This window comes from Panthera uncia, chromosome A2 (assembly GCF_023721935.1).
Source record: "Panthera uncia isolate 11264 chromosome A2, Puncia_PCG_1.0, whole genome shotgun sequence".
Classification (NCBI taxonomy): Eukaryota; Metazoa; Chordata; class Mammalia; order Carnivora; family Felidae; genus Panthera; species Panthera uncia.
The window spans coordinates 157,264,158-157,287,782 of record NC_064816.1 but is presented as its reverse complement, the minus strand read 5'-3'; the positions used below and the strand labels follow the sequence as shown (position 1 = coordinate 157,287,782).

At 46.7% G+C, this 23,625-nt stretch overlaps 1 protein-coding gene across 1 annotated transcript in view; it reads right to left on the bottom strand.

Moving 5' to 3' along the window:
• The window catches only part of NUB1 (negative regulator of ubiquitin like proteins 1), a 28,417-nt gene extending 4,982 nt beyond the window's left edge, over positions 1-23,435 (bottom strand). Inside the window, exons 1-11 of the mRNA XM_049642142.1 lie at positions 23,320-23,435; positions 20,794-20,911; positions 18,482-18,649; positions 16,477-16,535; positions 15,444-15,514; positions 12,576-12,758; positions 12,306-12,397; positions 10,324-10,430; positions 4,385-4,571; positions 3,669-3,776; positions 2,707-2,859 (exon numbers count right to left, since the gene is read on the bottom strand). Coding sequence (XP_049498099.1) covers positions 2,707-2,859; positions 3,669-3,776; positions 4,385-4,571; positions 10,324-10,430; positions 12,306-12,397; positions 12,576-12,758; positions 15,444-15,514; positions 16,477-16,535; positions 18,482-18,649; positions 20,794-20,911; positions 23,320-23,390 — 1,317 coding nt within the window. The 5' untranslated portion in view covers positions 23,391-23,435. The remainder of the gene's footprint in view (positions 1-2,706; positions 2,860-3,668; positions 3,777-4,384; positions 4,572-10,323; positions 10,431-12,305; positions 12,398-12,575; positions 12,759-15,443; positions 15,515-16,476; positions 16,536-18,481; positions 18,650-20,793; positions 20,912-23,319) is intronic.
• Between the last annotated feature and the right edge of the window lie 190 nt (positions 23,436-23,625).

Below are 23,625 nucleotides of genomic sequence, written 5' to 3'. Positions count from 1 at the left end.
CCACGCCCCCAAGCTGCCCCCATCCTGCCGGCGCCACAGCCACGCAGGCCAGCAGAGCGATTCCGCGGCCCTCACGTTTCCACCTTTGTTCGCGCCTCCCCGCCGCCCAAGCTGCTGCCTTCACCCTGCCCATCACCACTCCCGATTTCGGCTTCTTCCACTCGTATTTCAAAGGGCTAAAAAACGTGCATGGTGTCGAACCCAGAGCAAGACGCAGCCAGCCGGGAGACACGGGGCTCACGTCACGCAGACCTGAGACTGAGTTGGAGCCTCACGGAGTTCTGTTTAATTACGAATGTCTACACCAGCTCTTATTCGTATCGGTACACAAGAGGATACACAATCTTTTCTGACGTTTCTCTTTATACTAGAAACCGGAGACACAAAGCAGACCAACTGGAGGACAGTGGGCACTGCACTGTGTGCCGAGTACCCAGCCCAGCCTCCCATGCGGAGCGGGCTCAGGGGCGTCGGGGGAACGAGGACATCCGCCTCTCCCTGCCACCCAGCCCTTCAGCACTGCGGCCACCTCAGCGTCTGCTGCTTTGGCCCGAAGGGGAACCAGCCTATACTCAGGACAAGCCCCAGGGAGGCCCCAGGAAGGGCTGTGGGGGGGGGGGGGGTTCTAGTGTCTTCCCTCCTCCACCCCCACAGTGACTGCTTAGAAGGCAGCCAGTCAGCGAGCAGCTCAGGGTTGCTCAGATGATTCTGAAGCTCAGACCGAGCTCCTGGGGTGAGGAGAGGACCCTGACTAGACAGTGGACAGACCCGGAAGCCAAGCTCTCCGCCCCAGGGGGAAGCCACTGGCCCCAGTAACCTGAGGGAGACTCATGCTGCCTCTGAGCAGCGAAGCAGGCCAGTAATTTCCTGCCCAGAGTTTAAGCCAGCTTGGATTGGGGTTTTTATTGCTCTCAACCCAAAGCACCCTGAACACGTCCACCGGGTCCAAGAGTGAACCGGGTCAATCGCTCTGCATACACCATCTTGCCCTTGATTTTCTCCAAGGGCTTAGGACTTGGTTAAGTAAATGCACTATGGTAGGACTCCACTGTTCTTTAACATTTATTTTTGCTACTTATAAAGTCAGGAAGTGGTCATTTTTGCCCCCTCACAGTATCTCTTGGCTTTTCAGAACCTTTGGTAAAAACTCATCAGAATGCTGCTGTCAGATGGGCGTGGAAAGTGCATGAGAAAACCAGAGTCTTAGTTCAGGTTTTACCACTGATTTGACCCACAACCCCAGAAACGTCAACTGCTGAGCCCCAGTTTTCCTCATCTGTAAAACTGATAATTATCTGCCCCAGCGGCCTCAGGCGATCACAGGCAGAACTGAGTGACATCATGACCCTGAGAATGTTTTTTATAAACTCTATAAAGTATATACAAATGTAAGGAAAGATTATGAGAAATATTTTTCAGTGTCTCATTTTAAAATGCTGGCTTTCCAAATGCTAGTGAAATCTTACAATCAAAATTAACGTAACAAATGCAGTCTCAGCAATGCTTGCTTTTCTCCTAGTACTGAACTTATTTATTTATTCATCTACTTTTAAGCCTTATCCCCAATGTGGGGCTTGAACTCACGACCCTGAGATCAAGAGCTGCATACCCTACCGACTGAGCCACACAGGCGCCCTAGTACTGAATAAGACTGTGTGAAATGCAAAAACACACAAAACTTAGCTTTTCCAAGTCTCTGCCTTTATCCACTCACTGACTCCTACAGCAAGACCCAACAGACCATGATCAGGAGGGCAATCGGGCAGACTGGCAGACAGAAAGGTAGCTACCAGCTGGGGTCTTAAAAGGTGAAGCCAAAACAGCCCTTCAGACTGGCTGCTGTGTAACTGGCCCACGGATCCACTCCCGCTCCAGCACCAGGCAGGCCAGGGACCACACTGGGCTTTCCCAACCAAATACTCTTTTACTGAAAACTAGCATATTAGATATGGTAACATGCCCCCCAACTCCAAAATCTACTTAATTATTTTTGTTAATGTTCACTTTGAGAGAGAAAGACACAGAGAGAGAGAGAGGGAGAAAGTGGATGATGGGCAGACAGCGGGGGAGACAGAGAATCCCGAGCAGGCTCTGCACTGACAGATGTGGGGCTCGAACCCACAGACCGTGAGATCATGAGCTGAGCCGAAGTCAAGAGTTGGATGCTTAACCCACTGAGCCACCCAGGTGCCCCCGAAAATCTACTTATTTATAATTGTTCCAAATTATTACAGTTTTGTCCCTTCGCCTTCATAATGTTAACTGCTCCTATGACTTGACTCACGTTTCCAGCTAAGAATGCCATCCCAAACTACAGCTACGGCTCCAAGGGAAAACAAAGCCCCCCTTTAAACTGGTTTCCGGAATCTACCATGGTAAGCAAAGAGAGAGAAAGAGAGCAAAGACCCGCACAGACACGCTACCTGGACAACGCACTTATGAGCTACTGCCGCCGCAGCAGAAAATAAAACTGAGGAAACCACGCTGCCTGAAGATGAATTCAATTAAATGACACAAGTTTCTCCTGTTTCTTCCCAGTCCGAAGTATAAAGAGCTCCTTGTTGTTAATAACTACCACGGAATAATCTCTTTCTCTTCCTTCCAATCCAAGAGCTATAGCGTTTTGGAAACAGGCTTGCCATTGCCTCAAGTTTCACACCTACGCAAAGGCGGAGCCCCAGTGTCGCCGAGACCACGTTAAGGTACCTCTCTGCGGTTGGTAATGTGGGCAGCCGCGTGGTCCACGTTCCCATCACATGCCCTCAGGCCAAGCCGGGCCTCCTGGGCAGTAAATCCCAACTGCAACAAATTGTGAACTTTTGATGGATCAATATATAGCTCTTTAAAGAGTTGACGTGCCTGCAGACAAGGAAAAAATACACGAATCATTAACTATAACAACATTAAAGCTGAACACAAGGCTAAAGCCTGAAAGAAATTAGCTTGTACCCTATGTGATTGAGGGGTGTGTCAGATTTTAGATAAAAACTCTTCAACTCTACCTGTCATCAACTAGCTCGAGTAGAATACAGATCCCTACAGATCCCTACAGATCCCATGCTGTGCATGTGATGTATCATAACGTAACAGAAGGCAACAGGCCTCTGGAGTATCATGGGAGGGGCCGGTATCCACCATCTCCCCCGTTTATGTAATCAAATCCCCTGAGCTGGAGCTGTGCACACGGCATTTCTCACCCCCTCCTGCAACTGGGTGTAGCCAGGGGGTTAAGTCCCGGCCAGGGGCACGTAGCAGGAGTGACAGCCCCAACTTCCGGCCCTTCCCGAGGCCGCCCTGGACTCTCTCTTGCCCCCTCTGCTGGCTGGAAGGGGACTGACAGGAGCATCCTTGGCTGCCGCACACAGGCCGGCGGAGCTGCTCTACTGACCCCGCCTGCTCACCTCTCCACTGCCAGATGGCAGACAGGCATGGAAACTTCTAGCCAATTACAGCCACTGTCTTGTTGAGGTTTCCTTATCACAGCATCTCACCTACACCCTAACAGATACAAGTATGTTTGTGGTATGTACGAGGCAGAGAACACGGGAGATACATGCATGTCCTTTACAAGTCACAAACTGCTGAGTTTATGAAATACTTAACTTTGGGGGATGAAAAAAAAAAGGTAGGTGAAAACGGCTACCACTTCGGAGTATTCACTTTCTTACCTTGTTGAGATACTCACGAGCCTCTTCACCGTTTCCACTGTGATAATTTCGGATACCTTGAAGCAAGTAAAGTCTTAAAAACAGCACCTTCTCTTTCCCACAGTTCCCCTAAAATTATTGGGGAAGAAAAAAGGATAAAATGGTCTTGTTTCTAATTACAGAGCTGTAACGTTCACCCTTGTGATCCCTTTCATCCCCACAGGGGCAAAACAGCGTAACGAAAACGTTTATTCCTCCTGGAGGGGAAGGAAGTACACAAAAACCCAAACCAGGGAGGCTTTATGCTGCCCTGAGATTTCCAAGCAGAATTCTGCTGACCTGTGGAAATCACCTTAGAAAAATCCTATTCAAATCACAGTTCTCGAGCTGTGACTCATTCGTGGGAACTGTTACCATTCAAAATGTCTATTTTGTTCCTGCATTTAAATCTTCCACGAGACTCTACTGAACACAGTCACCAAGCTCTCTCGGTCGGGGTGACCATCAGCGGGGGTTTTGTGGCTGGAAAACTGTGTTCCTCTGGCTACACGCTGAGCAGCCCACCTTGTAGAACATTTAACCACCCCACCGAAAAAGCGCATAAAACGAGCACCATGCACGCGACCATCAAATGGCCTTTTGGTGGCCATCTCCAACAGGAATATTTATTTAACGGGAATAGAGCTCAAGTTCTAGACATGGGCTCGACGATACGTAAACAAAGTACAGTAACATACTTTTATGTGGACCAGCCTCTGATGGTTTTCTCCGTAACAATTTTTGAAGCACTTCTGAGCCAAGTTTAGTTTTTTTTCTGCGTCGTCAAGGCATTCCAGTTGTTCCAAGCGGAAGTAACACCACACTATGTCCAGCTGGAGCACCGCATAGTTATCTACCGTATCCAACAGCTCCCTGCAGCACTCACTGGGGGGGGGGGGGGGGGGGGGGGGGGGGAGCACACAAAGGGAGCATTAACAACCTTTTCTGAATTTCTGCAAGTCTTTTCCAGGTTTCGCTGTATTTCCAAAGACCGGCTGCTCTAAAGCGCAGACCCCCATGTTTGTGAAAGGAGCTGTATTTATAAGCTGAATCCTCCCAATGGGGAAAAAGCAGTTAGGGCTCAGGAATAACGGTCTAATACCATCTGCCCTGGGCATAAACACACGCACAGCCTTGCTGTGCCGGGAAAGACGTTCAGCAGAAAGTGGGAATTGGGGCCACCGTGTCAAAACCCGTCAGCAAACGTGAGGAGACCATGGTTTAAAGCAAAGGTTTCCAACCCTGACTCCAAATCAGAATCACTTGGAAGCGAGGAATTTTTTTCTTTTCTTTTTTTTTTTTTTTGTTTGGTTAATACTGATGCTGAGACCCCATCTACATCAAGTTGTGATAGAAACGTCTGGAGATAGGGCCTGGATGCTGTATGTCGAGTATCTCCCTGGGTGATTCTAACATACAGCCAAAGCTAAGAACCAATGCTTTAAAGAGACACCCCAAAAAAATCACTGCTTACTGGGAATGCCCCAACTGGTGAAAACAAGGTATTCATATGCAATCACAGGCAAGGTGGGAGGAAAAAGGATCCAGAAAATGCCAGGCTCTAAAAGCTTACGGATGTGGGGGCCCAGGTACAGGCTAAATGCTACTCTGTAGCTGTCGCAGCAGGGCTAAACCCAGGTCCAGAGAAAGGGAGAAAACAAGACAATGATATGTTGACAAAGATGGACATCAAGATTATTTATTTTAAATGTGATTTTTAGAAATTCATCATGCAAATCCAGACCTGAAATCTGAACCTCCTCGTCAACAAGGAAGGAAAATATTTGGAATCGTGTGTTACACCTAGACAAACTTGGGGGGCGCCTGGGTGGCTCAGTCGGTCAAGCATCTGACTTGGGATCTCACGGTTTGTGAGTTCAAGCCCCACATCAGAATGCTTCGGATTCTATGTCTCCCTCTCTCTTTGCCCCTCCCGCTCACACTCTGTATCTCTCTCTCAAAAATAACATTAAAAACGTTTTTTTAAAAGAGAAAGGTCTTGGCTGTTTGTTTTCACGGGTATTCTATCAAAAAAATAAGACTGCTCTTGTATCAAACTGCAAAATCCACAAGCCCTCAAGCTTCCCACCTTGCCCATCAAAATCTGCCTGAAGAAAAAAAGAAAAACCCATGAAATGCGACGGCGGCATTTTCGCTGTAAAGCAGGAGTCTCCTAAGTGGAATGTCAGGCCTCGGGGGTGCACCTGGGACAGTCTACACGCGTATGCAAGAGAAATATGCCAAAGCAGGCTTCTCTCCTCTTTGTGAAGGTTTTGTAACATACACACCGTATCTTACACACACGCACGCGCAGCTGCATGGCTGGGCATGGGCACTTTTTTTTTGTTTTTAACTTTTTTTTTTAACATTTATTATTGAGAGACAGAGAGACACAGAGCGTGAGCAGGGGAGGGGCAGAGAGAGGGGGAGACATAGAATCTGAAGCAGGCTCCACACTCTGAGCCGTCAGCACACAGCCCGACGTGGGGCTTGAACTCGCGAGCCCTGAGATCATGACCTGGGCCCAAGCTGGAGGCTCAACCAACTGAGCCACCCAGGCGCCCCCTCTGGGCGGGGGCACTTTCTCAGAATGCCTGCTCAGCCTGAGAACTTGCCTTTGAGGGAAGAGGAAGGATCTTATGTTCAAGGTGATCTTACTTTCTAGACTCCCTCTGTCTCTGTGACAGAAGATTATCCTGCCATCCCTAAGAAAGCGGGGGACATTTTGTCACAGTTTTCAATATCTTGTATGTGTGCACAGGCTCATTCGTGTTTAATAAGCATGAAGGGCAAGGGCAGGAACTGCCTCATTTCAGGTAGGCATAGAAGCCTGTGTACGAGTTCAAGCCCGAACGCAGTACTGTGCAACATGAAAACAAACACCAGTCTCACAGCTGAGAAATACATTTCATTCTTTTAGTTTTAAAAACAACACTTTCTATTCATAGAGAGGCCTATAAGAGACCACAAAATCATTGCTTATATGTAGTAATTCTGAAACTCTTAGGCCTGTCATTGAACCTGATTGGATCCCTCAGAAAAAAACAAAATTTTCAAAGCCTTGTATCAAATTGTACCATAGAATATATTTTTATTAATACCGCTTCAGCTTGTGGTTTTAGTGGCTTTCACAATCAGCAGTCAAAAAGTTCTCATGTTAAAAAACATTAATTGAAATACCTAAATGAGCAACGTTTATTTAAATAAAGCCTACTGAGCCTACCTTTAGAAAAATTAAATCCCATTTGGGCTGAAGTCAGTTACTTAACAGAAACTTATTCTATTTGCTTTATGAGTTCAAAATTTTTACGTAAAATAAAGATACTAGTTTCAAGAAACGTAAGCTAAGCCTATGTATCTCCGTTTTCTTTCAGGGAAGGTTGGCTAAGAAGTCTTTTTTATCACTGGCCTTAAGGAACCGGATTACCGTATGCCCTGGGGTAGTTTTTCCATAGTTCTTTTACTTAGGATTCATTATGGTCCTTTTATCTGGGGGTTTACGGGTTTTCATCAAACCAGGAAAATTTGGGGCCATTAGTCCCAGCTGCCTTTTTCAGGGCCTACAATTATCCACAAACAGGGTCATCTGAGGCTGCTTTATAACTTGTGGATGATGTGCCCCCCCCCCCCGCTTTTTTTCTTTTTTTAGTCCTTTCAGCTTCCTGTTGGATCATTTCTGTTGCCTCACCTTTACGTGTACCCATCTTTTCTTCTGTGGGGTCCGATGTACACTTAATCCCACCCGATGCTTTCCACCTCAGACGTGGGGTTTTTCGTCTCTGCAATTCCAACGTGGGTCTTCCAGGGGTCTATTTAACATGCTCCGTCCTTTACCTTCCTGAACATACGGAACGCAGTTCTAGTAACCGTTTCAATGTCCCCGCTTACTAATTCTGTCTTCCGAGTCTGTCTTCCAGTCCACTGACTGGCTCTTTCTCCTTAGTGTGGGGTTCTGTTTGCTTGCTTCTTTGCAGGACTGTTAGTCCTTAATTGGCAACTGGATGTTTCTGTATTGCTGGAAGTATTACTGAGCTTTGTCTGAGAGGCAGTTACTTGAAAACCACGTGATCCTTTTAAGTCTTGCTTTTAAGCTTGGTTAGGTGGGACCACAGCAGCCCTTGGAGAGAATTTTGGCCTACTGCTGAGGCAATACCCTTCTGAATTCTGTGCGACGGCCTGTGACCAAAAAGATTCCCACTGTGGCTGGCGGGAACGCAGATTATTCTCGGCCCTCCGAACTCTGAAGACTGTTCTCTGTTCCACTCGGGCAGGGTTTTCCCCTGCCTTGGGTAGTTTCCTCAAACGCGTGTGCTGATCGTTACTCAACAGAATACTCCAACGAGACCCGCTGAAGCTCTCTGACATCCTCCCTCAGGCAGAGGCAGCTCTCTCCTCTCACATCTTGGCCTCCTTGGATTCCTGGCTTCGACTCCGGTGGGACCAGGAGGCTGCATCTGGGTTTCTCCTCCCTGCACTGCAGTCTAGAGATGCTCTGGGCAGCCAGCTGAAACAATCACAGGGCTCCCCTAGTCTCTTCCTCCACCTTAGCGACCGCTGTCCTGTACTGCCCAGACACTCGAGTTTTCAGACACCTGGCCCAAATTTTCAGTTGTTTTGGGTGACAGGGTAAGTCCAGTCACTGTGACTCCATCATGGCCCAAAGCAGAACTCTCTCACTTGTAGTTTTAAACAGGGGAAGAAACTACTCGCGGTCATACTACCTACCATCCCTCCAGATGTAGAACAGAGAGCTGGGACGGGACTTTTGGCCACCGTGAAGGTGGGAAATCATCACGTGGGAAAGGAAACAACACACGCACATCCCTGACCTGTGTCAGCGCTCGTCTCCTTTACCAAGAGGAAGAACTCGCACCCAACGTATGCCAATAAGGTAGCCCGAATAAACAGAGCTTCGGGGAAAAAATGTCATTCTCTGCTGAGGCACTGACAATTATTCCTGGATTAGTATACCTACTGCTTACTGAACACGTTAACGTACTGTGAACTGGAGATACGGTTATTTTCATTCAGGGGTTCCTGGAGACCCGAAAACCATTTCAAGGATTTATATGGGATAAAAAGATGAAGAAAGGCTCATGCAGCCAAATCAAGGTCAACCACGTCTTGGTAACTGCTGAAGCTGGATTAAAAGTATATAGGAATTCACTATACTAATCTTTATGTGTACTTGAAATTTTCCTAACCAAAAGTTACAAACAATTATGGAAGGAAACGAGAAACCGTATCTGAGTTTGAGGGACCTAACTTACCGCCTGCACCGTGTCTAGTCGAAGAAAATGAAACCAGCGTAGAAGCAGAGACCAGCAGAGTAAGAAAACCCGAAAGGCACCAAGCCCTCGTTCTAGTTATTTTCAGATTCGCCTCCTTCTCCCAAATATTCGAAACAACAAATCCCCTTTCTTGCTTAAGTCAGTTTAAATTGGGATTTGTTCACTTAAAGCCCGAGGGTGCTAGTACGTTTGGCAAACCGTAAACATCTGTATTCATTTTCTTGACGTGTACGATACATCTTGGGGGAATTCGTCAAAATGGGGGGAAAATTACCCGAACGTTGTTAACTTCGGACCATTCTTAAATCTCAAGTCTAATTTTCAAATGTTTCTTCCTTCAGGATTATAGTGTCTCAGTGCCTTTTCCCATTAAGAGGAACTAGGAATCCTTGGGAAACGGCTGCTTCCTGGCCTGGGGCAGGGAATGGGCAGGAGGCGTCTGGAACACCAGAGACCAAGACCGCGGGGATCAGGTCAAAAACATGAAAGACAGCCAGGACCCACTTGCTGGCCAAAGACGGTCAATTTAAAGCACTGAGGTTTAGGGGCGCCTGGGTGGCTCAGTCGGTTGAGCATCCGACTTCGGCTCAGGTCATGATCTCGCGGTCTGCGGGTTCGAGCCCCGCGTCGGGCTCTGTGCTGACCGCTCAGAGCCTGGAGCCTGTTTCGGATTCTGTGTCTCCCTCTCTCTGCCCCTCCCCCGTTCATGCTTTGTCTCTCTCTGTCTCAAAAATAAATAAACGTTAAAAAAAATTTTTTTTAATAAAAAAAAAATAAAAAAAAATAAAGCACTGAGGTTTGAAATACATCGAATGTGCTAAAGTCCATGAGTTCACACTGATACTTTAAAAAAAAAAAAAAACAAACAACCCAGTTCACTGCTGATGTCCCCTTTGGAGAATTCTAGGGAAGCCGCTCATTTATTCTGAAAACAAGAAAACAAGAGGGAAGAACCGAGCTTTTTATTCTTTCTGTACAAACTGTACCTGACTGTAACCCAATTAGCTGATGAGGAAAAATATTTCTTCCCAGGAAAATCCCGGCAATAAATGCAGCAGGTATCACTGTTTTGCAGCCCCTGATAAAACAACAGATTTGGGGAATGATCATCAACATCCACACCAAAACCACGAGGGGAAAAGCTGATGGGGCCTGCATGACGGATGGGGCAGGCTGCCGACGCATCACAAAACCCAGACCTATGTCCCGCATGCTTGCCGTAAGGACAGTAAGTGCGTATGTCTATAAAATTCTTCACAGGGAAGGCCTTCCTTAAAACCGGAAGACCTTCCTTAACTGGGAAATCTTCCTTAAAAGTGGTATTCACCAAATACAAAAGCGCCTACCAGAAATATTTGTCAGCATCCAACAGACATGGCAAGGCTATTCCATATTCTTTTCTTTTCAGGAAAGCTCTGCCCTTCTCATGATATCCCATAGCTAACATAAGGGCCTAGAAAAAAATACGGATTTAAAAAAAACATCACTTTAAACTATAATAAAACAAATTCTATTAAAAGCACATTAAGTCTAAAGAAATCAAATAAAGATTAAAAAAAACAATGACAACAAGATCACAACTGAATCTAAAAGCCGAAATCAAGAAAAATATAATCAATGCTTTCATTTCATCAAAATGCTGAGATCAAGCACTCAATTCAATGTGACTGATACGGTCACAGCCAGCACCTGCCCCCTTTGTTTCCAGCAGTTTATTTTAGTACCTGGTGACTTAGATGGATTTCTGGTAGTCTCGAAGACTGAACACATAAAGAAGTAACCAGAGATGCTTGTTTGTATCCTTTTTAGAAAACATATTCATTTCACTTTCTAGTCTTGACGAAGCTTTTTCTGAACTGTCAACTCTAATATTTCTAAAAAAAGTTTTATTTTTTATTATTTTTTTACATATTTATTTATTTGGGGGAGAGCGCAAGCAGGGGAGGGGCGGAGAGAGGGGGATGGAGGATCTGAATGAAGTAGGTAGGCTCTGAGCTGACAGGCTGACAGCAGAGAGCCCCCATGTGGGGCTCGAACTCCCGAATCGTGAGATTGAGACCTAAACTGAAGTCAGATGCTCAGCTGACTGAGACACCCAGGTGCCCCTCTAAAACAATTTTTAAAAGGCAATCCCGGGGCGCCTGCCTGGTTTGGTCAGTAGAGCATGTGACTCTTGGTCTCGGAGTCATGAGTTCCTACCCCATGCTGGGCGTAGAGCTTACTTTAAAAAAAAAAAAAAAAAAAAAAAAAAAAGTAATGCAGAAAATGCTTTAAGTTCATTGATATTTAGATTTGAGTTTACAATTCAGTCTTGTAAATGTTTTCGGAAAAGATCTGGATATCGTCATTTAACGTAAGAGAGCTGTGGTGAATAATCACCAACATTTAAAAACAAACACCGATCAATCCACCGATGGCTACAAAGTCCTCTTCTTAAAATGTGACTTTAATCCTTCACTTTCAAGGGAGTAATTCATATCGTGAGACCTACACAAACTTGTCTTTTAAAGACGGAAAAATTAGGGGGCGCCTGGGTGGCTCAGTCGGCTAAGCTCCAGCTTGGGCCCGGGCCACGATCTCACGGTCGGTGACACCCAGCCCCGCATCGGCCTGTGAGCTGACGGATCCCGTCTCCCTCTCGGTCTTCCTCTCTCTCTCTGTCCCTCCCTTGCTTGTGCTTCCTCTCAAACGTAAATAAGCATTAAAAAAAAAATAAGGACAAAAATTAAAATGGACTTGGCCCACCGCCATTCTAGCCCTTCTTTCTAAGAAGGTCCTGGACTCTAGCTCTCTCATCTCGGGGTCGCAGCTGTAGAACGCTGCCATAAAAGACCAGCTTGGGCATGTTCCAGGGGACAACCACCTCCTGCCTATTCCAAGCTAGCGAACACGGGAAGGGGGACTGGGGGACTGGGGTGAGATGGCAGAATCGCCTGTCAGACTCTTCCCAAGTTACAGAGCCCCCACCCCAGCCCCCCACTCTGATCCGTCCCTTGGGGGACATGGCCCTCTAGTGAAAACACCACATCGAAACTACCACTGCCCCGGGAAGCCACTTATGCTGAAGGCAGTGCGTCACATTACTCGGGAATGTCCCAAGTCACCGCCGCGGGACAGTGCGATCATGCCGTCCCGTTCCACTGCACTCAAAATCACAGGGTGAGTCCGCTGTACCCAGGTGCTCACCATATGGTGACATCCCGTTTATAAGCTCAACCAGAAGGCTATTTCTAATCCTTTCTAATAGTCCAAGATAAAAGAACTAGCAAACCACTTCTGTTCTGGACAGCCAATCGAAGCGCGAGCCACAAATGTCTATAGTCCTTACTTTTCTTTCTGAAGGGGGGATTCTGATGGATCTGCCCGTCTGGTTAGCTATGTCTAAGTACGGCGTGGTTTCTGGATCCACCACCATCTCAGCTGCAACAAAGCCAAAAGGAACCCCGTTAGTTCGACGCTAAAAAGCAGTGATGGGGACACTGAACTACTAGACCGTGGGGCACAAGAGCCCATAAGAATGGTGAGCCTCCCCCCCCCAGGTCTGATCCGCCACCGCCTGTAAGACCCTGAGTGAAATAGAGCCCAGAGTGCCGTGTACCTCTCTCCGCCAAGATCTCCAGGCCTCTCTTGGTCCTCTGGATTCTTTTTTCTTTTAGTTCGGCTTCATTTTGCTCTTCTTCTTCAACCTGGAAGTTTTTCCTCACATCCTCTTCAGACTGTTTCAGTTCAAGCACCATTGCTTTCACGTTGTGCGTCACTCCTTGTTCTTCAAGAGTTTTCCCTGCACGAATCGGAAATGCTCGTTACGAAAAGAGCCGCTGGAGCTGGAAAGCGGTCCGTTCTCCGTGTCCCTGCGTGAGCTCTTAAACCTGCCGGAGTACTTGCGAGCCACTGCGCAACGGACTCGTTGACAGCACGTGTAATTCAGCTGCTGCTAGGCAGGGGGTAAAAGCAACCGGTGAAGTTTCCTCCCCTGTAGCTGGACGAACCACAAACCGGGTTCGCAGCAACGGGCGAGAAGCCCCGGTGCAGTGGGGCACCGCGGGAGATCTATGGTGGCGGTTAAAAGCAAACCTCCTGGGTTCTATCCCTTTATAGCTCTGTGACCCTGAGTAAAGTGCGTATTTCCTAGGACCCAGGTTCTGCACACATAAAATGGAAATAAAGCTACTGGCAGAGGGACGTCTGGGTGGCTCAGTCGGTTAAGCGTCCGACTCTGGGTTTCAGCTCAGGTCATGATCTCGCGAGTTCGAGCCCCACATCGGGCTCCACACTGGCAGCGCAGGGCCTGCTTGGGATTCTCGGTCTCCCTCCCCTGTTTGCGCGCTCTCTGTCTCTGTCTGTCTCTCTCAAAATAAATAAACAAACGTGGAAAAAAAAGTGGCAGAAATCAATGAACCAGAATAAAAGAGCTTATTAAACTAATCAAAACCTGGTTCCATGAAAAAGTAATCAAATACACAAACCTAACAAAAACTAAGTCAAAGATGCAAATGGACCACCATCAAAATGAAGAATAAACACACATACATACAGATTTTAAAAGAATGAAATATTATGAACTATAAACATACAAATTGGAATATTTTTCTGGAAAACTCCAGTTGGATTTTTTTCTTGAGAAACTCGGCAACCATTCTAATGTAGAAAAATAAAGATACACCAATGGCCAAGTCACCTTAATAAAAAAGAGCCAAGGGGCACCTGGGTTGGCTCAGTCCAACTTCAGCTCAGGTCATGATCTCACAGTTCACGGGTTCGAGCCCCACATCAGGCTCTCTGTCAGCACAGAGCCCGCTTTGGATCCTCTGTCCCCCCCCCTCTCTCTGCCCCTCCCTGCTGGTTCTCTTTCTCTCTCCCCCAAAAAAATTAAAAAAAAAAAAAAAAAAAAAAAAAAAAGAGCCAAGAAGGGGACTCCTTTTACCAGATTTTAAAACTACAACAAAACCACGGTAATAGAACCCTATGGGTGAAGGTGGTCAAAAGGTAGAAACTTCAGTTACAAAGTAAGTCCGTCCTGGGCTGTTTGATGTGCAGCCTGGTGACTACAATGAACAATACTGTGTTTTATATTTCAATGTGGCTAAGAGAATAAAAGTTCTTCTCACAAGAAAAAAAAAATTAATTACGTGAGACGACAGATCATCGTGCTCGTTCCACAATATATACAAACATCAAATCATTACTCTGTACCCCTGGAACTCATATAATGTTACATGTCAATTACACCCCAACAGAAAACCCTCTATGGTTCTGGCCCAGGAATAAACCTATAGGTCAAAGAAAAGAACAGGAAGTGCAGAAACAGAGCTCTGACAAAGGGGGCACCGAAGGGCAGTGTGGCAACAGCAAGGTAAGTTCGATCTTTAGCCTTTAAATATAAACGGGGCCTCCGGACAGATTACAGACCTCACGCAGATTAAACTAATACAAGAAAATGTAGAAAACTGTGTGGCCCTGGGGTGGGGGTGGGGAAGTAACTATTAAAACACAAATGATAAGGTGGAAATTGATGGATTTGATAACGACAAAATCAAGGATTTCCAACCCATGAAGAATACCACAAACAGCAGTGTCACAGAGATGACAGTGAAAAGCTGTCTATGACACCTGCAAGAGACAACGGGAAATGGCTCGCGGAGACGCTGGAAAGGAAGCCTAGGGCTGTGTGCAGGCTGTGTTCCATCAAGCGAGGATGTGAACCTGACTCTCTAAGCCAGAAGAACCTACTGGGAGCAGACTGCAGTGCCCGCCCAAACTGCTGCAACAGCGAACTGGTCGCCCAAGTCTCTTCGTGCCTCCTTCAAGTCCAACTCCCTAGGGCAGCCAAAGGGATCTTTGAAACCCAAATTCGTCGCGCCGCACTCGCCACCCCCCTCTGCCCCGCCCCAGCATCCATGGCTTCCTGCTTCTGTTAGGAAGAACATTCTAACACTGCACAAGTTCACAGGGCCCGGGGTTTCTCACAGCGGCACTACTGACATCGTGGGCCAAGTGAGTCTGTCGTGGGAGCTGTTCTGTGCCTGATCTGATGTTCAGCAGTGTCCCTGGCCTCTACTCCCTATGTGACAGGAGCACAAGCCCCCACCCGCACCGCACAACCAAGTCATGACAACCAAAATCGTCTCCAGACAGTGCCAAATGTCCTCTGGGTGGCTAAATCGCCCGGCTTGAGAACCACTGCCACCACCTTTTCGCTGTGGCCTCTGCATCTCCATTCCTTAACACTTCCTCAGACCTGTGATGAGTGTCTTTCTTCCCGCCAGGACAGAACAGATAGTAAATGCTGATTAGAAAACTTGCTTTCTGCTCTACGTGCTTATTTTAGCGAACACTACAACGATCGGTTTTAGACTATGTGTGCAAGAAAGCCGCTAGAAATTTGTGAACAGAAAAAGAGGGAGAAAAAAGATGCAGCGTCATTACATGAACCCGATTTAAAATTCTGCATTTTGCCATGACATACCTAGTTGAAGCTGTTTCTTGTTGATGACAATTTTGATGTAATTTTCTTGAAATCCGAAGGTTTCAGCTATTCTGTAAAATAAACCGGTACCCGCTGCAGGCCATCAATTTGTCATGAGCCGTTAAACAGAGTTTAATCGTGACAGCTATTTCATACATTCCACTCAGAAACTCTGGTATTTCGATTTACTGACTCACAAACACCACTTCGTGGTTCCTAGGTGGTTATTTGAGACTGTGTAAGAGGCCATGTCCTTTTTAAAACTATCTCTTTCCTCATGATGTGGAGACCACTTGGGCGGGACATCCATTTGAAGAGGAGGGCCCTGGCTGCATGTCAGGAGCAAATTCATTCTCTACACCTTCTGCGGACTCCCTGGAGGAGCCCATAATAGAGGGGTGCTCCCAGCAATCTTCTGCGCATGTGTGCTGAATGAATGATGCTTCCTGAATCCATCCCTAACGGCCCTGATGTAGACCAGAGGAAATGAGAAAAATCAGCTTCACAAACAAGGACTGGCTAGCCCTGGAGGTAGTGAAGACACTTACCATTTAAAAATCGAGAAGTGGATGACCTGACCAACCGGGCCTCAAAAGGTAAATTTCACTGGCCTGTGACGGGTATTTTTTCTTTTTACAGATGGGCCGACAGCCTGAAATCGGCTAGAACACCTTGCTGAATGTCACAGCAAGTTATCAGTGCGCGAAGAAATAAAAGTCAAAGCTAGTGATCTGGTGAACATCAGGTTATTTATATCACTCGTTCGCTGATTAGGACACGTTGGCCAGTTCCCACGGACCTCAAGTTCCACCAGGAAATGAAGGCGAGTGGTGCCAGTCTTGAGTTCTTGCTTTGCCCTTAACTGGCAGTGTGAGCCTGATCAAGTTCTGCGGCCTCGAGGCCTGTTTCCCTTCCACTAAGCGAGCGTAAATAACACCTGCCCTGTCTCTCTGACGGGACTGTCACAAAGGATCAGTCGAGCTAATGTAAAAGGGCCGAGAGCAGCCGGGGCGCTGGGCAAACAGATACTTACTTTGACCTCAGTTCTCTGCCACTGATGTGCAATCGGGTCTCCAACAGGTTTTTCCTATCCTGTTTTAAAAAAGGCAAATCAAAGAAAATGTACTTCAATGTGACACTTTTTGGTGCTATTACTCTGTCTATAAAATCAGGAAGGCTGGTATCAGACGATGTTAAGCCCTGAAATGACACGTGCCTAGCGAAGAAGCTACTGAACATGCTGACCCTGTGACCTAGATGCCCTCAAGGGGGTGGCAGTGTGCGGGAAGTTAGATGTTCAGAGGGGTTTGTGATGCGTCTTTATTCAAGGGAGCTGGCCTATGCGACACAAGGACCCAGCCCAGCACCTCCAGCACTGTAGCCACCCTCTGTGAACAAGACACGGTGCCCACTGAGCAGGGAGTGGCAAGACATGATCTCGGAACCTCTTCGTTCTCCACTGGCTGGGCTTATGAGGAAAAACTGCGATCAGCAGGAAAGCCTACAAGACCATGCACATCTGCTCAGGTTGTACACTCAGCTTTCTGACCGGTGAGCTGGTTTCCCCGGTGCTTGATTCTAGCAAAGAGGAGCCCTGTATGTGTGTGTATATATATGTGGACATAGATACAGATATACGTGAACTCACGAACGGGCATCCTGAGGTAGTTACATATGTCATTTTCTTTTTCTCATAAAGCTCTTCGTTTTTCCTAGAAATGTGTTAAAGCTTTAATGAGATAATTTACATTTCATAAAGCTCACCTGTTTAAAAGAGAAGTGAGGGGTTTCCAGTATGCTTGTGAAGTTACACAACCATTACTGTAACCAAATGTCAGAACGTTTTCATCATCCCCTCCAAAAAATACCATAATTCACACCCCCAATCCCTCCCTTTATCCCCCAAGCCCCAGGCAACCACTGATCTAGTCCCTGTCTCTATGGATTCACTCGTTCTAGACGTTTCATATGAACGGAACTGTACAATGTGTGGCCTCTGTGTCTGGCTTCTATCATGTTGCTAAGGTTCAGCCGTGTCACAGACGTGTCAGGACCTCATCGTCTTCACGGCTGAGTAACATTCCACCGTGTGGCAACCTTCCCTCGTGGATCGTTCACCCACTGACGGACATGTGGGCTGTTTCCACCCGGGAGCCAGAGAGGGCTCTTCCGTGAACACAGCTGCTACAAACATTCACGTACAAGTTTCCGCACAGACACGGTTTTCTGGAGTAAAACTGCTGGGCCCTATGGTAGATCTGACGCTTACATATTTTCAGATCTTCTGAAAATGATTAACACTGATCAGTCCTCAGAGGCCAGCAACCTTTGGGTACCCTGCCTCAAGAACCTTTCTGGACTTGCACTACTGAGGACATGGCCCTGACATGCGGTGGCCCCGCCCGCATCACTGTGGCCCTGCTGGAGCACTCAGTGCATCACACTCTAACCTCCACCAGCACAGAGAAAAGGGAGAATTCCCGACTGACGTGTCCAACTGCACACAGCTTGGCAAAAAACCTGAAGTATTCCTTTGATTCCCCATTATTTCTAAATTGTTTGTCCGAACTGCAGAAAAGGTAAGCCATGTGATGTATAGCCTTGTGACGTTTTGAAGGTCCGTGAGGGACAAACCCACCCTGTAAAAATGTTCCAGTTTGAAAAACCTACAAAATTAACTTGGAAGTTGATAAACATTCAACATGTTAAGTAACCGAAAAGAATTTTAACTGTGGATTGTAGCTTTAAAAAAAAAAAAAAAAATCACAGGGCGCTGGGTGACTCAGTCAGTTAAGCATCTGACTCTTGATTTCAGCTCAGGTCATGATCTCACGGTTCGTGAGTTCGAGCCCCTCATCGGGCTCTGTGCTGGCAGTGTGGAGCCTGCTTGGGATTCTCTCCACCCCCCCCCCCTCTGCTCCTCCCCTGCTCACTCTCTCTCAAAATAAATAAATACACTTTTTTTTTTTTAAATCACAATTTATCACTAAGTTAACAAAGCATTGGTACCTATGTACTCATTGAGGGAAATTACTCACTTTTCTTAGTCGGGGAGGTAAAAATATCTCAATTGTCGCAATTCCTGTTGTTTTATAATTTTCATTTCCCGTGCCACGCTCAATTGCTTTGCAACGTATTTCTTCTATTATCTTTTCCACTTCATTTTCACAGCAATCTAGCTTGTCAGAGTACTTCTTGGCAAGGTCCTGTGAAGCCAAATCAGAACACAGGTCAATGTAGCACCGACTGCAGAAAAGGGGCGTGATACAGGACAGCGTGTGAAGGGCTCTGATGAGTGGTGGTCAGCCCATCAGAGAGAAACCCAGACGGGCTTGACATCTTGAGAGGGAGAGAGGCTAGGAAGGATCCGGGTAAAAATAAAGCGAAATAGAAACAAAGGATGGATAGGGCGCCTGGGTGGCTCAGTCGATTAAGCTTCTGATTTCGGCTCAGGTCATGATCTCGGGTTAGTGAGTTCGAGCCCTGCATCCGCCTCTGTGCTGACAGCTCAGAGCCTGCAGTCTGCTTCGGATTCTGTATCTCCCTCTCTCTCTGCCTCTCCCCCACTCACTCTCTCTCAAAAATGAATAAACGTTAAAATAACAGTTAAGAAACAAAAACAAAAAACAAAGGATAGGAAAACGGGACCGAATAGAAGAAGTGTCAATTATAATGGGGATTATCCTGGGCTAAAGGAAAGGTGGGCCGTGACCTACGTGGACTGTGATACGTTATAAGTTACTTTAAGGAACGGTGAAGTGGTCAGCTCCACTGGAGGGGATAGAAAGAAAAAACAAAAAAATAAAGAAAACATTCCCATTTTTCCAACTTGTGAGAACAAGTCAGGTGAAACTTAAATAACTATCTTACCAGAAAATTCTGAATCACTGTACTGGTTGTAAAACCATAATTTGCTAGAATGACTCAACAGAACTCAGAAGAACGCTGTACTCCCAACGATAGTTGATTGTAAAGGATACAAACGAGTGTTTAGGTGAAGAGGTACAGAAGGCAGAGCGTTGAAGGGTCCTGAGCGCAGGCGCCTCTAACCCTGAGGCGGTGGGGCATGCCGCCCGCACAGCACTCGGATAGGTCTGCCAATCTGGAAGCTTTCAAGGGAGTTCCCTTCTGAAGGCATGACTGATTATGTCATTGGCCTTTGGTAATTAACTCAATCTCCAGCCTTCTCCCCTCTCCGAGGTTGGAAAGGGGAATGGAAGTCTAAGCTTCTAATCCAAGCTTGGTCTTTTTGGCCAGCAGCCCCATCCTGAAGGTATTACCAACAGTTGCCTCATTGGAACAAACGATGCTCCTATCACCTTTATCACTGGGGACATTCCAAGGGTTTTAGGAACTCTGCGTCACGTCCTGGGGGCAAAGACCAAATAGCTTTCTTATTCTGCCATACCTAGCTTCTGAGCCAAGAGACGGTAACAAGCAAATTCAGAAAAAAGGTCAGAAAACGGGCTGCAGAAAACACAAAGTGGGGCCTGTCAGGAACAGGAAAAATAGGAAAACTCTTCTCTCCCAAGCGCATCCTTGCGTCACCACACGGGGCAATATGATGCCCTTGTGACAGTCCTCAGTCCCTGATAAACATTCCATTATTTGTCTCAGGGTACTCAGACTAAGAAAGCAGAAAAGGACACGCTATATTCCAACATGACAGAGTTCTATCAGAAATGATTAATGAAGGCGCCTGGGTGGCTCAGTTGGATAAGTGTCCGTCTGTTGGTTTCGGCTCAGGTCACGATCTCGTGGCTTCATGGGTTCGAGCCCCGCACTGGGTTCTGCACCGGCAGTACGCAGCCTGCTTGGGATTCTCTCGCGCGCTGGCTCTCTGCCCCTCCCCTAAAACAATGCCATTTCTGACGTTGCCAAAAAAAGCTGAGACGTAATTCTTAGAAAAATGTCTTTTGAACAAACGAACAGATAGCCATAGTATAAAAATAGCTGGCGGAAGGGAGCAACTATTTTATAGTGAACCACGCTAGCAAGGAGAACTGAGAACCAACCCAGCCGCTCCCCCTGGCCACACAATAGAGGCATCAGTACTGCCTCACCAGCAGGTCAAAATTAGTTCCCCAATTACCACTGTTACATAACACTGAAGGTATTAAAAATAGTATGTGCCTCGCAAATTAGAGAACACTCTCCTATGAATAAAACCTTATTAAACAAAAAGAAGCTTGTCAACTCCTAGTGAAAAGTGGGTACCTGCTTATCCCTAATGCTTTTGGTTAGGCCAAAAGTTACATGGTTACACCCGGCAATTTCCGGTGACTCCAGAACCTTATTCACCAAGGAGACTTACAACACGGCTATTTATTTAGGTCTTAAAAGAAAATACCTTCAATGCCAAGCCAACTTCTTTATTTTCATCTGTATACGGAGGTTTCCAAAGTTGAATTCGGTCTTCCCTTAAAAACTGGGTCAGTTTTGCTTGGAGATATTTCTTTTGCGCCATTCTTGAAAGCAAAACAGTATATGAAGGATACTCCACACTGTATTTCAAGGCATTTTATAACTCACCTGTGTGGTAAGAAGAGCTCCCCTCCATTCCTTCCCCTCCTGTTTAATCTACATTACTTTTAGACTAGGTTTTAACTAGCTCCAGATTTCTCTTAGGTATTTTATACATACACTAAAATATACAGTTGCATGTTACTGTTACATAAAGTATGTATTTCCAAGTTGCTAATATGTAGCAAGGCTTATAATACTTTTCTATTTCTTAATCTCTTATTCTCTGATCTGAAAGATAAAATGAGGGGAAGGTGAATCCCTAAAGCTGTTAACTTTCATAAACAACTCAACAGAGAGTTTATACATTCTCTTGTACTTGTATTTTGCTGAGTTTAACACAAAGACCAACCACCTTGGAAGGGTAAACATAAAAGCCAGCTTGAACTGTGAACTAGCAACATTCCCGATAACTGAATTTTTTAAATACAAAAGTTTCACTAGAAAAACTGTATCTATTTCGTGATAAGCACACCACAACCCATCTATGTGCACTGTTCAAATCGAACACTGGTTGGATCATCATTTTACAGCCGAAAACACCCAGGCCCCAGGTTTGTACAATGACTTGACCAAGGTCACAAAGTTAGGTCTGCCTACGACACTGGCCTTTGCATTCTGGCACGCAATCCTTCACTGCTTATCTGTCTCGTGTATGTAACTAGTGTCCCCCAAAGAAACACCTGCCAGCGATGGAGAGGTACACTCATCTCTCATGAGCACAGCAATTTGAAGGGATGGCTAAGGCTGCTGGAAATGTCAACCGACCAAATTAGACAAGGAGTAAGAAAAGGAAAAAGATAATTAACGTCTGAATGATGAAGACAAGGTCCACAGAGTAAAAAAATACATATATAAGGGTTAATATAATCTTGATAAGTAACTTTCTTTTTTTATGAAAGGCCTGTATCCCACACCCCCCGAAACCCAATTCACCTAATTTTAAATCAAGTCTGTTCACTTAAGTGTATTCCATAAATACATATCTTAAAGTTCAAATCTATTTTATATCAGCGTGGGGGGAAGAAAGAGGTCATCAGGATACGGAGGAGGAAAGGGAGTAAGGAATAAACACATCAAGGAGGGGCTTGTGCATCCAGGTGACCCACAGGAGAAACCCAGATTTTTAAGCATTTAAGAAACCACTTCTCACACGGAAAAGCATGCGTACTTATGAGCATTAGCTTTTCAAGCATAAATAACTCACACAACCACTGTATCTAGTTCCCTACTCAAATCTTCAGGAATTCTGAATAAAATATCAACAGGTGGGGGGGGGGAGTGATCATTTCATGGGCTGCTTACTATGGGAGGCAAGCTATTTGTAAGGCCAGGTGCACAGCCCTCCGAGGCCCATCCTAGCCACTGCCTGATTAAAGGCCCAAAGGGTTTCACAAATATAGTGCGTGTCCCACAATCTGCCCACTGAGCAAATCAACAGATGGCGGTCTGTAGGCACAAGACTTAATGTTTACAAAAGAATAGTCTGCTGTTTTAAAATGTACAAAAATTTCAGTTATAGACAACAGAATCAAAGAGGATACTGTACTTCACATCAAATCGTTTAAGAAACCAGTTTTCAGTTTTAGCTGGAGAACTGAAAGTTTCACGCGTGCGGTACAGCGTTTCACATTACAGCCAAAAAAGCAGTGATGTATTTCAAGTACTTCTCAAGAAAACGGGGGAGGGAAGCCCAGAAATTCATTATCACTGCTTCAAACTGAAAGTGAAACGTTTTAAACCACGCCTTTAAAATTTTCACTTTCACTTTAGTAACGATCAATCTATGCTACCTTTCCCCAGAGCTTTTCAAATACACATATGTACACGTATATTCAAAATACACATTTGCTCTTAGATGGAATAATAAAAGATTCTTGTCTTAAAAATTAAGAGTAAGGGAAGGAGATGAGAAACGCAGAACCAGGTCGTCTGAGAAATGAAGAATCAACCATGTTTTCTCATTAAATAGCAAAGAAAACCTAGCTGTGACTGCAAACACAACCCAAACGGCTTATTTGGAGTAACAGTGTTGTCTCAAGCTTTTTGTCTGGCTAATTAGATACATTTCTTTCTCTGCCCCCCGCCCCCAACAATACTCCACCTATTTTTAAACACCCCCCCCCCCACCACCACCACCCCGGCCCAGCCCAGCGCAGACCCAGGGCCGCTCGAACCGTCGGGTCCCGAAGCCACGGCCGGCCTCCGCGCAGGGCGCCTTCCGCCCACCGCTGTGGCCGCGCCCCCGCCGGCCTGGGGATGCGTCGGGGTGGTGCCGGGAGCGGGGGCCGCCCGACAGCGCCGCTGAGACCCGGGTCGGGGACCGGACCCTCGACCGCCGCGGCCGCCTCACCTGCGCCACCACCGCGCCCGCCGCGACCCGCCGAGTGCCCGGATGCGGCGGCGGCCGCCGTTTGTTTTCATTCCGGGTGAGGCTGGCCCCGCCCCCGCCTCTGCGGCCTCCGCGCCACCCTCTCGAGGCCCGGAAGGAGGGTTGTGGGCGGGGTTAGCGGACGGGTCCGTGTGGGCGGAGCCAACAGGGGCGGGACCGGTATTGCTTGTGGGCGGGGCTAAGGCGTGGGCGGGGTGGGCGGGGTGGGTGGGGCAGGGAGAGGGCGGGGAGGGGCTGAGGGGAGGGCGTGGGCGGGGCAGGGTGGCG